This window comes from Cynocephalus volans, chromosome 10 (genome assembly GCF_027409185.1).
Source record: "Cynocephalus volans isolate mCynVol1 chromosome 10, mCynVol1.pri, whole genome shotgun sequence".
Taxonomy (NCBI): Eukaryota; Metazoa; Chordata; class Mammalia; order Dermoptera; family Cynocephalidae; genus Cynocephalus; species Cynocephalus volans.
The window spans coordinates 52,983,597-53,000,626 of record NC_084469.1 but is presented as its reverse complement, the minus strand read 5'-3'; the positions used below and the strand labels follow the sequence as shown (position 1 = coordinate 53,000,626).

The following is a 17,030-nucleotide window of genomic DNA, read 5'->3' as shown; positions in this document are numbered from 1 at the left end:
GGCGGAGAAATCATAGCGAAAGTGCGGAGGCGAATCTTAAGCGATTGAATTGAGCCTTCGGGGGCGTGGCTTGAGCTCTCGCTTGTTCGTTCCTGGCTTATCTACCTTCATCACCTGCTGTTCGGTTGGCAGTTTCATCTCTCGCCTTTGTAATTTCTTATCCCAGTTTTTAATTTTATTAGAAAGTCAGGGCTATGATACCCCTCATGGGCTAATATTTATTTTAATATTGTAATTTAAATTATATTTTTTGCAACGCTAACCAGATACAGAACAGCTATTGATGAAACTGCAGTGTGCAAACAGAAGGCTACAGACTAACGCAGAGGCTTCGTCTCCACGCAGAAGATCCCTTTCAGCATGTATCACCTGTAGTCATATATTCAAAGTAGCACCTATCGCCTTTCCTTTCAACTTCTCCATCCCTTTACTTCTATCCTGGCCAAGTAGATGTTTTTATTTCTACCAACCCCATTCCTTTCTCCATTTCCGGGGCTTGTGACGAATGTGTACGAACCTGAGCATTAGTTATCTAGACTGGTGGAGAGGCGGGGAAGCGGGGGGGGGGGGCGGGGAGCAGGGGTCAGGGGGTGGGGGGATGGCGGCTCAGGTTCGCGCTTGCGCGCTGCTCTGGGAGACGGCGTCCACCTCGCCCCGCCCCTCGTGTTCTGTAGTTCCGGCTTTGCAGGTTCGTTGCTGACGTTTCTTTATTCCGTGGTTCTTTCTGTCCTTTGTTCTCCCCTTCATATCAGATACGACACATCTCCACCCTCAAAGAGCTTAAATCTGTTTTCTGGCTTTCTTAGTACACGGCGGGCTCTACCGGTTTTTAGCGAAAGTGCGATCGCGAACTAGCAGGCGCGCGCGGGGCTTGGCGGAGGCGCGCTTGGGTTCCTGGCGGCGACGACTACGACGACGAGGAGAGCGGACCGAGGCGGCGCCTGAAGCAGCGGCGGAGCCCATGCCCCGAGACGGCAGGCGGGCCCGGAGAGACAAGTCCGGGGTCCGGGGCATGTCCCCGGGGCCCCCGTGAGGAGGCGGCGGCGGCGGCGATGGAAATCCCGCCGCAAGAGGCGCCGCCCGGGCCGGGCGCGAACGGCGACGCCGAGGAGGTCCCCGCTGAGGCCGGGTCTCCCGGCCCGGCGTCTCCCCCCGCCGATGGGCGCCTCAAGGCTGCAGCCAAGCGCGTCACATTCCCGTCCGACGAGGATATTGTGTCCGGAGCGGTGGAGCCCAAAGACCCCTGGAGACATGGTAGCTACGGCGGAGGCACGGGGGCGGGCTTTAGGGAGAGCAGGGAATCTAGAAGGTCGGTGCGGGGCCTGGTACGGAGGTGGCGTTTAATAAACAATATCTAATGATGATTTAAAGAGACAGTCGTCAGTGTAGAGCTGGAGGCCGAAAGGGGGTGGGGAAGGTAAGAGTATCTGGTTTATGCTCCCTCCCCCACCCCCAACGCTGAGGATGATCGTTTTAGGATTTAAAATGAGGGGTAATTAAGGAACTTTGGTGGTTCGTGATATTGGGGCTGGGGGGCAGCCTTTGAGTTCATAATTCCGCCAGGGAAGGGTAGAGAGGGCAGTTAGGGGAGGAAGAGTGCGTCCACATAGGTCCTGAAAGGGCAGTTGGAGGAGTTTGATGGGCCCATGGGGATGGAAGGAGGTTAAGTTGCTGATCTGCAAGCCTCTGGGCAAGGGTGGTCATGTTGGTCACTTTGTTGGCTAAAAGGAGGAAGAGGATTAAACCTGGACTGTGGCTGTAGAGGAGTTGGTAAAAGGAGACAAAGGTAAACTCCCAGAAAAGCAGAGTTGGTGGTCAATTTGTGGGTGGGTGAGATAGCCAGAGGCAATGTTAGATCTTGGTATTAAGAAGAAAAGCAACTGCATGCCTCCTCCTCCTCCTCCTCAAAAAAATGAAGCAGAAAAGAGGTTGTCAGTTGAAGGAAGGGTCTTTCCTGAGAAAGAGTTTGGAACTGTTATAAAGTAAGGAATTGGTGTTGCTGGTCCATGGAAGGTGAGGACATTGAAGAAGTTTAAGTTTGGTGGCTTGAGGTATTGGGAGAGGGGGCAAGTTTATGGATTATAGACCCCCAGGAGAAGGTTAGTTCAGTGTTGGAGTTGAAAGGGCACCTAGAGGAGTGTGTTGGACCCATAGGTTTGGGAAGGTGGAAAGTCGCTCTAGAGATTTTGGCAGCAGTGTTGACAGCAACATGTCTGTGCTGGAGAAATCTGTCAGTCTTGCTGTGATGGAGCCTGTGAAGAGAGGGACAAGACTGGTTATAGTTCTATTGAAGATGGTCTGTTGGCCCAGGGGAAATGTGAGGAACTGTTGTCAGTTTTGGGCAGTGGAGGAATTGGTGTCTTTGATGTAAGAGTGGAAAACATGGTAACTGGAAACTGAACACACAGGAAGCTTGCCAATAAATGCCAGTTTGGCTAATTATGAAGGAGATGGTAGTTAATTTAAGATTCTTGGCAATGGGAGCTACCCAAGTTCTTGGGCTCTAGGCCCCAGGAATAGGCGGTGAGATTGGAGTTGGAGGCTTAGGGGATTGGGGCTGAGGAAAGGAGGAGTCAGAATGGGCCCTGGCTATAGCATAGTATCTAGTCCAGGGAGTTCAGAGCAAGAAGGGGGAAAGACCTGGAGAGGCAGAGCAGGGAGGTGGTCAAGAGCAGAGATTCCAGGTCAAATCCTGACTGCCATTTACCTGCATTGTGACCTCAGGCTGATTACCTAACTCCTCTGAGCCTCAGTTTTCCCATCACTAAAGAGGTTGACAGTACTTATGCCACAGGATTGAGTATTGAGTATTTAGTCGTGAGGACTAAGTGAAATCATGTATGAAAAGTGATTGGCCAGCCTGAGCCTTCGTGAAGTTGCAATTATTGTCATTAAGGCAATGTTGGTCATTTTAGGGGTCTTTAGAGAGGAGTTGTTTTATGGGGTGGGGCCTAGATGTGACTGCTTCAGTAGATTCCAGGAGAGCGGCAGAGATGGTAGTCGGTAGGCCCAGGGTGAGGGGAAGGGAAGATGGTCAGTTTGAGGGCTGGAGGGTCAGTGGTAAGGGCAGTTGGAGAGTTTGGCACAGGTTGGGAATGTGTGTGGGAGGTAAAGTGTCCGGTCTGCAGGTTTCCAGAAAAGGTTTGGCTTTGAGTGAGCTGTTTTTCCTCTTTAAGCCTCCTGTTTCTTTCTCTGCAAATGGAGGTGCTAATTTCTACTGTGGGGTAGTTGTGAGCATTAAACAAGATAGTCCTTGTAAATTCCTGCCACATAAATAGCAGTTGTTATCCAGGCAGACTTGTTTTTGGGGTTTTTTTTTTTTTTTTTTCTCCATGGGCTGTCATGGAGACAGTGAAAGAGGTTAAGGGCAGGGAAGAATGTTGGTAAAGAAATAGGGTCAATTGGTGTCTGGCTGGGAGGAGTGGAGCGGAGGGCTGCTGATTGGTCTGCCCTGGGTGAGGGGTGGAGGTAGTGACACCTTAAGGCTGGGGGAGTCTCATTCTCCGAGGTTTAGAGAGGGGGGTAGCAAGGACTGGTCAGGACTCACACTCTAGAGGAATCAGCAGGTCTGAGGTAGAGAGGTGATGACGTGGACTGGGCTGGAAGCATTGGTCCTTCTTGGCTGGAGAGAGGTCTTGAGGGGTTGGCCTGGCAGTGAAGGAGGTAGGTGACCTTGGGGCTGGGCAGGGCAAGGGTCATTGGTCAAGTTGGAGAATTTGGACAATGAGATTTGCGGGACAGAAAAACCGAGGGCTTGGGCCGGCCTGTGGCTCACTCGGGAGAGTGTGGTGCTGATAACACCAAGGCCACGGGTTCGGATCCCACATAGGGATGGCCGGTTGCTCATTGGGTGAGCGTGGTGCTGACAACACCAAGTCAAGGGTTAAGATCCCCTTACCGGTCATCTTTTAAAAAAAAAAAGAAAAGAAAAACCGAGGGCTTGTCAACACCAAGGAGCAGGTGATAGCCTCTGTGCCTGGAGAGGAAAACAGAGTTGTTGACTGGCCTTGGGGCTGTCGAGGTAGAGGGCTTGCTGGGGTGTAGAAAAGGAGTAATGCTAAAGAAAGTTGTTCCAAGGGGCTACCCAATTGAGAAGCTAGAGGGTCTTAGGCTGGGGGGCTGTAGGGAGGAGTTGGTTGGTCTTGGAACAGGGATGGGAGATTTGTTGGAGTTGGTCTGTAAGCTGTAGGGAGGCACAGGGAGTGTTATCTGAGTTGTGGACCTAGTGGGAAGGATGATGGAGGAGTCCATCTAGGGCCTGCTGTGTGGCATGATGCCAAGGCCAAGGGGTGACAGACAAGCTGGTGGGTCTGGATTGGGAGAGACTTGTTCATCCAGAAGCTATTCTGCCAAGGTAGAGATTGAGAAGTTGCCTAGGCCAGGACGTGCAGGGGAGAGCCAGGGCCGGGAGAGAGCAGCACTAGAGGAATCGAGGGATCCCAGCACAGGGTTTCCCGTTCAACAAAGCCTTTCCCTGCGAGGAGAGCTTGGCCAGGCCTTGCCAGAGCCTGTGCTGTGGTGAGAGAGGGCCAAGACTGGGACTAGCATGGTGGCTCAGCCAGGTGGGAGCCCCTTCAGGGCCTCCAAGGGTCTGCATTTGGGGAATTCCTGGAGGTGAGATGATCTGGAAGAGAGACATTGTGAGGAGGGTGTCAGGCCTACAGAGGCTCAACCCAGCACCTAGGGAGGCCTTCCTGGGCTTCCCATCTCACCTAGTGTTCCCGCCCTCTGGGGGCCTGCTTATTTTCCTCCTTGCACTAATGGCTATCTGATTTACATTACCTGTTTGTGTTCTTGTTGGTAGTCTCTCCCACTGGAATGGGAGAGCAGACACTGAGTCTCCTCTCTTTTCTGCTTTCCTCAGCACCTAGAAGGACAACCAGTGGTAGTTGTAGAATGAGAGCACCCATGAGTATGTGAGGCCAGGCCATGTTTGGGAGCCATCTAGCAGAGTGCGGCTGAGCAGCTTGGGAGGGGGAGGCTTCCAGGCCAGCCTTGGCGGCAGTGGCCTGTCATTCTTGCTGAGCATTGTTTGTTTTCTCATTTGTAAAAGAGGGCCAGCGATCCCTGTCCTCCAGACCACCCAGGAAGTCTGAGAGGAGGGGATGAACCCTGAGGGGCAGGGTCTCCTCAGTGAGCCGAGCCAGGTGTGTGTGGATGGGAAGTGAAGCTTGGGGAGAAGGTAGGGAGGAAGTCGTGAGTGGAAGAGGCTGCCTCAGTACTGCTAGGCTGGGCACGTAGACGCCAGGGGAGAGGGGGGTGTTTGCCTGTTGTTCCTCACCCCATCACATGATGGCAGACTACGGTCCTAGCTTTTTTGAGGGTGAAGGCTAGATTTGTACCAGGAACCCTTCCACACCAAACTGCAATAATGGCTACGGCTAGGCTGGTCTCCCAAGTACCAGTTGAACACTGTGTGGGGTTTGCAAGGCAGGCGTGTGAGAGGAATTTGTGATCAAGAACACATGACACTGGCCACAATCTGGGAGACTCATGTGCCCCCCTCCCCCAGTTCTGCCAGTGACTCATTCCCCGCTCCCTGACTTTCAGTCCTGGAGTTTGTTGGGGTGGGTGTGGGGGGCGCACAGCACACAGGTTGCCCACCAGGAAACTTCTTGTGTAAAGTGTAGGTGTCTACAGGCTGAATGGGGCCCAAACATGCCACATTTCTGGCCACCTGAGCTTCAGGGAGCGGAGTGGGTGGTAGGATAGTGGCAATGTTGTACTTAAATGGGGATCCAAGAGGGTGGAAATGCCATACTGTTTGTTCTCATCGAAACTGGTGCTGCAGATTTAGTCCTTGAAACTGGTTTGGCAGGTAGGAATGCATCGTTGATGGTAGAAAGAGGCCCTAGTTAAAAGAATCACTCATTTTTGCATAAGTGGTGGTATTTCTGGGAAGATGGGAATGAGGTTGAGGGGGATGGCTTTGATGCAGCTACTCAGATTTCCATCTGGGCCCAGCTTTACCTCCTACTTCTGGAGTTGGCAAGTAGACTCTGCCACTGAGCAGCCGTGTGACTTTGAGCGATTGTTCTCTCCGTGCCTTGATTTTTCTGTCTATAAAACGCAGCTGACAGTAGTATCCTCATAGGGTAGTGGTGAGGATTAAGAGATGTAATGCAGTGCCTGCTCCATAGTGAATGCTCAGGAAATGTCTCCCTTGTTATTCCTGTCATCACCATTCCTCTGTTCCCCCCCCACTACAGCCCCCAAAGTGTAGTTTCTGCTTCCTGCCTCTGGTGTGCATTGGCACTCATTTCTCCCCTAATATCTCCCCCATCAGCATCCTTCTTTCCCTCAAAGGCCCACTCCTCCAAGATTAATGTTGTAACTGTCCCTGACCAAGGACGGGAAAGGCCATGGGGCTCCTGGCATGACCCTGTCTGTTACAAGCTGGTGACCATGGGCAAGTTGCCCAACCTCACTGAGCTAAAACTAAGTCAAGATATTTTGGCCCACTAGTATGAGAAGCAGCAAGAGTACCAAGAACTGTTAGCCCCAGCTTCTTTGTATACCAGCTAATGACTTTGGGCAAGTTGCAGCTCCTCCGTGAGGCTTAGTCTCCTCTGTAGAATGGGCTCCACCACCACAGCCCTCTGTCTTGTTGGGACATGACTGGGTTAATGATATTGTCATGTGAGTGAGTGCTCTCTGCCATTCTGGGCCCTTTGCACACTTCCCACTCTGGCAGCTCTCAGGGCCTGCACATGCAGGCGGGCTGCCCTGATTCTTTCAGTCTCCGACTCTATTTGTGTTCTCATTGTATTTCCCCCTTCAAGGGCAGAGACCATGTGCGAATCACCTCTTTGACCCCAATCTGGTACACAGTAGAGCTTGGTCACTGGACGAGTGTTGGAAGACATGAAGTTTTTTATTAGATCTAATACCCCATGTGTTATTTGCAAGAAACTTTTTCGTAGTAGTTAATCTAGTTGATGCCAGGACAGGGGCTCTTCCTCGGAAATTTACAGATAGGCTTTGGCATCTGCCCTGAGCCCCCAGAAAGAGCACTCAAAATTGGCACCCTGCTGGCTCAGTAGTCACTGAATGAGTCAGTAGACGTACATGTGTGCGTGTTTCTGGGAGCGAGGTATTGTGGCTGTCGTGAGGCTTTGCAGGTATTTGGCTCCAAAAGGATTAAGAACTGTGGAGCCAGATGCCCTGGGCTGGACTGGCTGCAACTGCTGCAGTTGCTGGGAATGGAGGCCAGGAATCTTTTTTTTCTCAAAAGCTCTCCAGGCAGTTCTGACAGCCATTCAGCTCAACCACTCAGTACTCAATCCCAAACTGCCTTCTAGACCTCAGATCAAGGCTGACAGGTTGATCTCTAAGACTTGTTTTGGAGCAAATTGATAGGGGAGCATTGAAATGTCTGATTTAAGGTAACTGCAGAAATTTGAGTTGGGAAGGCAGCCTGCTGCAGTAGAGCACGTGGGGCCTGGGTTTGAGTTCCTGTTCTCTTGATGACCCTACAGTCACCAGTCATTGCCTCCCGTGTGCCAGGCACTGGTCTAAGTGCCTTTCATGTATTATCACATTTAAATCTCACAATCACCCCAGAGGTATGTGCTTTTCACCCCAATTTGTAGATGAGGAAATGGAGGCCCAAAGAAGTGAAGTAACTTATCTGAGGTCATACAGCCAGTAAGTGGCCAAGCTGGGATTCAAACCCAGGCAGTCTGGCTCTAGAGCCTACACTCTTAACCTCTGTGTACTGGCTGCGTGAGGTTAGGCAAGTTGCTGCATTCAGTTCAGCATGCCTTGTAGTTTCTTCCCTAGAACACATAGCTCTTTATAAAATGGAGATGACAATTCTGGCTTTGCAGATTGTGGCATGGTTGAGAAACAGAGTAAACGGCATTCAGGAGGGGATTTACTGTGGTTCTTGGACAGCTCCAGAGTCCTGAGAGGCCTGTGCTGCTCCTCTGTTCTCAGCATCAGCTGCTTATTCTGACCCTTGCACTTCTTGCACTACATGGTGTCTGGTATGTGGTAGGTGCTCAATACATCCCTGCTGCATGTGTGATTGGTGACTCTGTGACCAGTCATTCACTCTACATGACATAGCTGTGCCAGGTGTTAGGGGTCAGGGTAGAAGACAGGCCTAGTCCCTACCTCCCTGGAGATTACAGTCAAGTGAGTGAGACACACAGTAAACAATTCTCATCAAACACAGTGCCCAAGGACTCTTGATTAGGGAAAGTTCACAGGGTGTGTGTGGTGGGAGGGCAGAGCAAAGGCAGCTTCCTGGAAAGGGTATCTGATAAAGAAATCACAGGAGTTAGCCAGGTGAGGAGCAACTGGAGGTAGGTGCCAGGGATCGGAAGCAGAGAGAACGAGCGTGACACATCAAGGAACAGAAAAAGAAAAAACGCCAGTTTTACTTGGAGGTGGAAGCAGGGGGTGAGAGGTGAGGCTGGAGGTGGTGTGAGAGACCTCCCTGGTGGGGCCTTGTGGGCCATGTTAGTGGGGAACCACAGTAGGTTTTAAGAAGAGGGTATTTTTAACAGAATAAGGGGGCCGGCATGAAGGGAGTGAGACTGACCTTAGGATGGCCATAGGCCAGGAACTTGTAGGCTCTAGGCTTCTCGTGGCCCAAAATTGGCTAATGGCTGACATTTGACTTCATTGATTTCTTCACCAAATTTATCTGAACCTCTGCCTCCCCAGAAGATTTTGCTGTTGCCAGTGCTTTCTGTAACACCTCTGAGGTGACAGTTTTTCCCTCTCCATTATCTCCTTGGATTTCTGAGCCCTACCTCTCCTTCTTCCCCCTAGTTAATGCATCCTTGGCCTGCCTAAGACATCCTGCCCCTGGGTGCATTGTGGGAAGTATGTGGGCTCTGAAGTCAGGTGCTTGGACCCCTCCAACCATTGTGCGGCCTCTTCAGGTGACTTCACCTCCTCAGACCCTTTCTGGGGACTTAGTATAATATAGGTATCTTGTCACTCTTATAAAATCCAGAAAATTTCAAATTCTGGAAAATGTTTGGCCCAGGGAGTTCCAATATGAGAATATGGAGCCCACAGTGGGCCTCATTCCCATATCTGTGAAATGGTAATAACATGAGAGGCAGCACAGGAGCTCACTGGGTGCCAGGCCCAGCTCTGCCCTTGGGCACATCATTCAGTTTCTTTGCCTTCGTATCCCCATTTGTATGGGGATTAAGGATTAAATTAATCCATACTTAGAAAGCAACTGGAACAATAACAAGCTATTGCAGGTACTCAGTAAGGACACTGGTACAGTTGAATGAGATCATGTCACCACTCTGAGTCTGCCCTGGCTCCCTCCTCTCAAAAAGTGAAATGACAGTCCCACCTCCCTTGGCCTTATCGGATAGGTGAGCAGGGCCAAGTGACTAGTGGTTAGGAGTAGTTGGCTGGATGTGATTTCAGCTTCTCCACACTCAGGCTGCATGACCGTGGGCAAGACTTCTGACCTCCCTGCACCATACTTTCCCTGTTTGTGAAGCCACTTGGCAGACAAGGAGTCTCTTTCAAAGCTTTTAAGACTCTCTGGGAAGACTAGAGATCCAGGCCTAAGGCCCATGCAGCCAGGATTATACCCCAAATCCAGTTGAACTGGGTGCCACTGCTGTTAGGTCAGCCCGGGACACCTTTGGAAGCTGGAGGAAGCTGCCACAGCCCCTTGCCAGAGTAGATTTGGAGCAGCCCCTGCTGTGGCTGAGCCCATGTTGTATAGGAGGCTGGGGTCTGGTGTTTTAGTTCAGTGTGGGTGAGACATGTAGAGGGGGTTCCCCAACTCCAGGAAGGGGGTTCGGAGGCTGGGAGCCAAAAGGAATTAGAGATCTATTATGCTTGGTTACATTTCCCCACATTAGGAAGGAAGTTCCATGAAGGCAGGGCTCATCTTCGCCTTTACTCACCCCTGTATCCCCAGAACCCTTTGTGATGCCTGGCTCCTGGTAGGCTCTCACAATGGATGGGTTGGTGGTGGATGGAGGTACACTGTAGGCACTCAAAAGTTCTCACCCCCATTCCTTAATCTAGGCAGCTGGTGTGGAGTGGTTGCCTCAAGGTGGGGGTGGAGGTTTGGAAGTGCCTGCTGACAGCCGCTCGGCTCATGTGACTTGCCCGATGCCTTTCTCCCTTCCTAGCCAAAGCCTGGATTGGGAGCCCTGCAGTCTGGGAATGTGCTCCCTGGTTGGGTGGGTGGGCCCCTCTTGAAAGCTGGTGCTTGGGACTCACTGGGGTCAGACTCGTGTGTCACCCTCACACCTACCACTCCCTCTCTCCACAGTCTCCGAGGCTTGCACCAGCTGCCAGCTGCCATCAGCGATGTAGTTGGAGAGCTGTTTGTGTTCTGTACAGCCCTCCTCTTTTTGCAAAGCAAAGCACCTTCACAGCTGAACTCACTTGCTTCCCAGAATGACAGGGATGGAGGGAGGTGAGGGCAGGGTGTGGCTACCAGAAGATGAAAGCAAACTCCAGGGAAGTGACCCAGTGCTCATGCTTCCCTGAGGATGATGGTGGTGGTGGTGGTGGTGATCACAGCTCCCTTTTGTGGAGCTCTTACCAAGTCTAAGCTTTTTACGTGCATTTACTCATTTGATTTTCACAGCCGCAAGGAGAAAACAGAGGCTCCGTGGGCTGCTAAGGCCACATAGATAGTAAGGGGAGGAGCTGGGTTCAAGCCTAGCAGCCTAGCTCTCCAGGAGGAATTGTTCTCATCCTCTGCCCTGTTCCATAGAGCCTCCCAAGGCTCCTTCATAACCACAGGATGAAGTCCATGCCGCCAAGCCTGGTGTGGGAGGCCCTTTGCAAATGGATGCCCAGCACCCTGCCCGCCCCCTCCCCCTCCTGGCCTGCACACACTGGTGCCTTTTGCTCAGCATGCCCCTTGCCAGTCCCCCGCCTTTCCTGGCAAACTTCTGCTCATCCTTTCCAAGCTGGCTCACATGTCGCCTCCTCGGCAAGGCCTTCTCTACTCCCCAGGCAGAGTTCTGCTCTGCTCTCATGGGTTCCCATGGCACCTTCTCACACAGCTGTTATTTGTTTGGGTCCATCTTCCCCCACTGAACCCAGAAGGTGCATGAGGGACTGCATCCTGTCCATTTGGCTTCTAGGAGGAGCCAAACCACTGAACACCTCCAGGAACCTTAGGGACTCCGGGCAAAGTGGGTCTGCTAGTGAGTGACCCAGGCTGGGTGCCTTGGAGACCTTGTCATCCAGGCACTGGGGCCTCAGAACAGCCAGGAGCATGAGGAGAGCAAGGGGGTAAGGAAGATTTCTTTCTTTGGGTAATTTGTTTATGCATTAGATTGTTCCTTCATTCCTTGCCAACAAGCATCCATTTTGCTGCCACTTGGCTGTCTTAGGTGCCAGGTAGAGGGGCCTCCTGACTGCTCTCCTGCTCCCTCTCTAGCCATTCTCCACCTAGCAGCCACAGCAGTCTTGACAAAGCAGACATTGTTCCTCCCTGTTTCAAATCACTCTCTATGACCACCCTCAACTGCCTTTTACAGCTGATCCAGAGTCCCTACAATAGCTTAGGAGGCCCAGCATGACGTGGCCTCTGCCACCCTTGCTGACCATGACAGGGATCACCTTGTCCTGCACTCGCTGGGCTCAAGCCACGGTGGCTTCCTTTTGGTCCTAGAACATGCAGACAGCTCCCCACATCCTATCGTGGTATGCTGGCCCCTCTCACAGGTACCAGCTTGTCTTTGAGGTACCAGCAAACCCATCTTTCCTGGCCCTCTGGATGGGTTCCCCTGTCAGGTGGCCAGCAATCTTTTTATCTGTAGGCTTGCCAGTACTCCCTCTTGCCCGCAGATTGGAAGCTTCATGAGGGCAGGGGTGTGTTTGGTTTGGTGCTGCTGTATTCCCCAGTGCCCACACCATGTGGTTGTGCTTGGCTCTGAGTAGGAGCTTAATATGGCAGGTGGAGAAGGAAGTGTGTGTGATGCTGGATCTTAGTACTAGCCATGAGCATGTGGACAGTCCCTGTCCTCATGAATCCCAGGGTCCAGGAAAGAAAGTGGGAAGAGAGGTGGAAAGGCTATAGAGAGGGGTCATAAAGCTTGCTTTTGGTGTCCTGTCCCCCCACCCACCCCCAGCCAGCCTCGTGGAAATGTAAGACTGTGGGACCGAGACACAGACCCATCTTTGCTGTTAACTTGCTGTGCGTCATAGGCCAGGATACTTGCCTTCTCTGTGCAGAGAGATTGTGCCCAGTGTCTGTTTCCCCATCTCTCTGTGTAGGATATCCCACCACTTAGAGGAGTGAGTGGGTCCCAGGACCTCTTCCTTGCCATGGGGTGGGAGCTGAGGTTCTGTAACTGATCTGCCTTTCTACTTTTGTGGCAGGTGACCTGATTCCTTGTCCCCTCCAACAACAAAGCATGTCACAGATGTTGGGTGGCCAGCCACCAGCTGCCCAGCTCAAGCCTCCCCGACTCCTCTCTTTTTCTTTCTTCCTTTCCTTGTTCTGTAATCCCCTACTGTCCTGGGCTTGGGATCCTTGCTTCCTGGCCTAGTTCTGCCCACTTTGATCACAATGACCAGACAATGCCACATTTCCCTGAGGGGCCGCCTTCCTTGCTGGGCCTGGGCTCAGCTCTTGGGATCTGCAGTACCCCCAAAAGCAATCCTGTCCCTTCTCTTATTCTGGATCATTACTGTTGGCGAATGTGCCTGTGTCCCCCACTAGACTGGAAGCCCTAGGAAGGCAGGTCCCTGCTGTGTCCCCAGTACAGTTCCAGGCACAGAGCAGGTGTTCAGTGAGTGTTGTTCCATTAGGATGGAGTTGAATGGGGGGTGCAGGTAGAGCCCAGAGATGGTGCCCTTGTGAAGCCCTGCTTAGAGTGCCCAAGTCTGACAGCAGCCTGATTGTCTCTGGCCCTGGGGGAAGACATTCTAGGTTGGTGGGTTGGGCAGGTATTGGCCAGCAGGGTCATGACTTAATGTGCTACCAACAGCAGTTGAATCCAAATGCCTGTGTTTATTGCACACCCAGTCAGGAGAATACAGGGCTAACACAAACCCCTTCCTCACATGGTGTACTTGGGGAGAACAGATGAGGAACCTGCCTTGTGCACTGGGTCCCCTGCCGCCCTGACTCCCTGCATGAAGTTGTTATTGGTGGGAAGGGTATGGGCTCTGGGAAATCTGGGGTTGTCTCTCCAGCCCCACCACATTGCTAAGTGACCCTGCACTGCTTGAGCCTCCATTTTCTCCTCACAGCCCTCATGGGGCTGGGGAGAAGGGGTGTCTATTCACCCTGGAAGCTGGAATGATAGTTGTTACTAAGCAAAGACATTGAAACCTTGGCAGTACATATTGACTCTTTTCTAACATTAAAAGGAAGGTGTGCTCACTGTTAGAAAAAAGAAGTTGGGAAGTCTAAGGAAGAAAATAAAAATCACTTGTTAATCTCACGGTCTGGAATTTTTAAAAAACAGTTTTGTCGAACTGTAATTCACATACCATGTGATTCACCCATTTAAAGTGCACAATTCATTGGTTTCCACTGTTTCAAGAGCTGTACATCCATCATCACAGTGAATTTCAGAAAATTTTGATTACTTAAACTGTATGCCTTAGCATCACCCTTATTCCCCCATTCCCCCATTCCCCGACCTAGGCAACCACTCCTATGCTTTCTGTCTCTGTAGATTCAGTACATTTCATATAAATAAAAGCATGTAATATGTGGTCCTTTATGCCTGGCTCTTTCACTTAGCATAATGTTTTCAGAGTTATACATGGTGTAACCTGTATCAGTACTTCATTCAGTTTTTTTGGTGGCCGGCTGGTAAGGGGATTTGAACCTTTGACCTTGGTGTTACCAACAACATATTCTAACCAAGTGAGCTAACCGTCCAACCTAGGCATTCCTTTTTTTTTTTTTTAAAGATGACCGGTAAGGGGATCTTAACCCTTGACTTGGTGTTGTCAGCACCACGCTCACCCAGTGAGCTAACCAGCCATCCCTATATGGGATCCGAACCCTTGGCCTTGGTGTTATCAGCACCACACTCTCCCGAGTGAGCCACGGGCTGGCCCTAGGCATTCCTTTTTATTGCCAAATAATATTCCACTGTATGGATTCACCACATTTTATTTATCTGTTCATCCAGTAATGGATATTTTTTGGTTGTTGCCACTTTTTGGCTATTACAAATAATGCTGCTGTGAACACTAATATACAAGTTTTTGTGTGGATGTGTGTTTTTATTTCACTAGGAGTGGAATTGTTGGGCATATGGTAACTCTGTTTAACTGTTTGAAGAATTCCTCCACATCTGCACCATCGTCTGTTCTGGTTTTTTGGGGTATTTTTGGTTGTTTGTTTGGCAGCTGGCCAGTACAGGGATTGAACCGTGGACCTTGGTGTTAACAGCACCACACTCTAACCAGCTGAGTTAATAGGCCAGCCCTTTTCTGTCCTTTTGATTATGACTATCCTAGGGGGTGTGAAGTGGTATGGATTTACATTTTCCTTATAGCTGAACATGAAAAGATGTTGAGCATCTTTTCACGTGCTTATTGGACATGTGTATATCTTCTTTGGAGAAAGGTCTTTTCAGATCTTTTGCTCAATTTATTTATTTTTTGGCAGCTGGAGAGTATGGGGATCTGAACCCTTGACCTTGGTGTTACAAGACTACGTTCTAACCAGTTGCGCTAACCAGCCAGCCCCTCTTTTGCCCATTTTTAAATTGAGTTGTCTTTTTATTATTGAGTTGTTAAAGTTCTATATATACTCGTATTCTAGATGCAAGACTCTTACAAGATAAGTGATTTTCACTACCGAGGATGCTTTCAGTGCATTTCCTTCCCATCTCTTTTCTCTGGCTGGATATGTAACTGTAGATAGATAAAAATAAAATTATAAGGATACTGTAGATACAGTTGAATATCTTTTTTCACTTCATTTCACCATTTCTTAAAAAGTGTGATTTACAATACATCATTGGGCTGTTGTAATTTGTTCTAGCCATTTCTACATAGCTGAGCATTTAGGCCCTTTCCAATTTTCAGTCACATAAATAATGCAGTGATATTCATCCTTGTTCATAAATCTTTATGTACATCATGGGTAGCTTTCTTAGAAGAAATTCTTAGAAGTGGTTTTACCACGTCAAAGGACAGGAACACTTGAAGCCTCAGATACCGTCTTTGCTACACTGGACTGTAAGCCTTGAGGGCCAGGGTTCTGTTGTCATAGTCATCATTGTAGCTCTAGACTTTTTTTTTTAATTGAGTGAATGAATGAATACTATTTGCATTTGGATGAATACTATTTGCATGTTGATGCAAAGATGGTGTCTTGTTTTAGTGAGAATTCCTTTGACTACTAGTTAACCTGTTTATTGTTAACCCTTATATACTTTTGGGAGTTGCTTCATCATGCTCTTTGCCCATTTTTGTTTTGGGACCTTTTGTAAGAACTCTTTCTCTATTGAAGATAGACAGAATTTTATTGTGCAAGTATATTTTTCCTCATTTACCTTGCTGGAAGGGTGGAGAAAAGGAAGTAGGACACCTCTTAAAAAGAAGCACTTTTTTTCTTAAAAAGAACCACATTCTCAGGGCTGGCCAGTTAGCTCAGTCGGTTAGAGGGTGGTGCTGATAACACTAAGGTCTAGGGTTTGATCTCTGTAGCAGCCAAACACCAAAAAAAAAAAAAAGTTTAAAAAAACCCCACTTTTTTAGGGGGCCGGCCCGTGGTTCACTTGGGAGAGTGTGGTGCTGATAACACTAAAGCCAAGGGTTCGGATTCCTATATAGGGATGGCCGGGTTAGCCCACTTGGGAGAGTGTGGTGCTCACAACACCAAGTCAAGGGTTAAGATCCCCTTATCAGTCATCTTTTAAAAACAAAAACAAAAAACCCCCACTTTTTCCTTTGCTGTTTCACTGGATCTTCATAGCAAAGCCCCTGTCTTAGCAGAGCAGCTCAGGGGTGAAGGAACGCAGGGCTGGGGCTGTCAGAAAGAGCCAAATAAGCAATGTCAGCCTGGGTCCTGGAGGCTGTGCAGTTTAGGAGGGAGGGCACTTCATTGGCAACCTGGTCTAGGCAAAGAGCAAGTTACAGAGAGTCCCTTAATGAACACAAGTGCAGCTACTGTTTGCTGAGCACCAGGCTGAGCAACCCAGTGAAGCTGGTGATGCCCCTCATTTTGTAGATGAGGAAACTGCTACTCATAGTCACTAGTCACTTGCTGATGTTGTGCTCTTTTGCAGAAGGTGGCCGAAGCCAGGGCAACCCTGTGCCAATCCCTGGATACACCCAGCCCACAACTACACAGGCTCAGTGAGTCTCTCGAGCCTCTTGAGCCTCAAATTTCAGCAGAAGCCCAGACTCCTGCTCCTCCCACAGCCATGGCTACCATATTATGAGCACTCCCTATGTGAGGGTCCTATTTATCATGTGTTATTTCTTTCCAGTAGCTTTTTGATTCCTTTTGAGTACCATTCTCTGGCCCTGCAGGTTCTGGCATCCACCCATGTCTGCAGCCTCCTCTCAGGCTGCCCTGCTGCTCTGTTGGATGCTGTGATGTCCACATGCCAGGCCATTGCATTGGCCCTTTTCTCTGTCTGGAAGGGTTTACCTGACTTTTGTGTGGCTATTATTTGTCTATTTATATATTACTTACTGTCCTGTGCCCCGTTCCCCTCCAGTGTAAGCTCCTTGAGAGGTGATGTTTCACTGTTTTATTCTGTTATAGCCCTAGCACCTAGAATAGTGCCTGGTGCAGCATAGGCACTAGATACATATTTGAAGGAATGAATGAATTTCTGGCTCTTACTCATTTTTTAGGTCTCAGCTTAAATGTTCCTTTCTCTTATGGGTCTTTCCTAACTACTCCCTAAATCTAATTCGTATCCCCTCTCTTTTTCTGTAAGATATGTTTTTTTCTTTCTCTTTTTCTTGTTTGGAAGCTGGCTGTTACAGAGATCCAAAATTTTTTCTTATAATTTGTAATTTTTTTTTGTACAATTTGTTTACCTTCCTAGCAATTAGTCCCTGAGGGCAGGGACCAGACTTATTTTGTT

General features: G+C 49.7%; 1 protein-coding gene across 2 annotated transcripts in view; it reads left to right on the top strand.

Moving 5' to 3' along the window:
• The first annotated feature begins 883 nt into the window (after positions 1-883).
• The window catches only part of PPP1R37 (protein phosphatase 1 regulatory subunit 37), a 49,999-nt gene continuing 33,852 nt past the window's right edge, over positions 884-17,030 (top strand). The window contains exon 1 of one of the 2 annotated variants that reach the window (XM_063112670.1): positions 884-1,254. In XM_063112670.1, coding sequence (XP_062968740.1) covers positions 1,053-1,254 — 202 coding nt within the window. In that variant the 5' untranslated portion in view covers positions 884-1,052. The remainder of the gene's footprint in view (positions 1,255-17,030) is intronic. The other variant, XM_063112669.1, reaches the window with a different exon arrangement.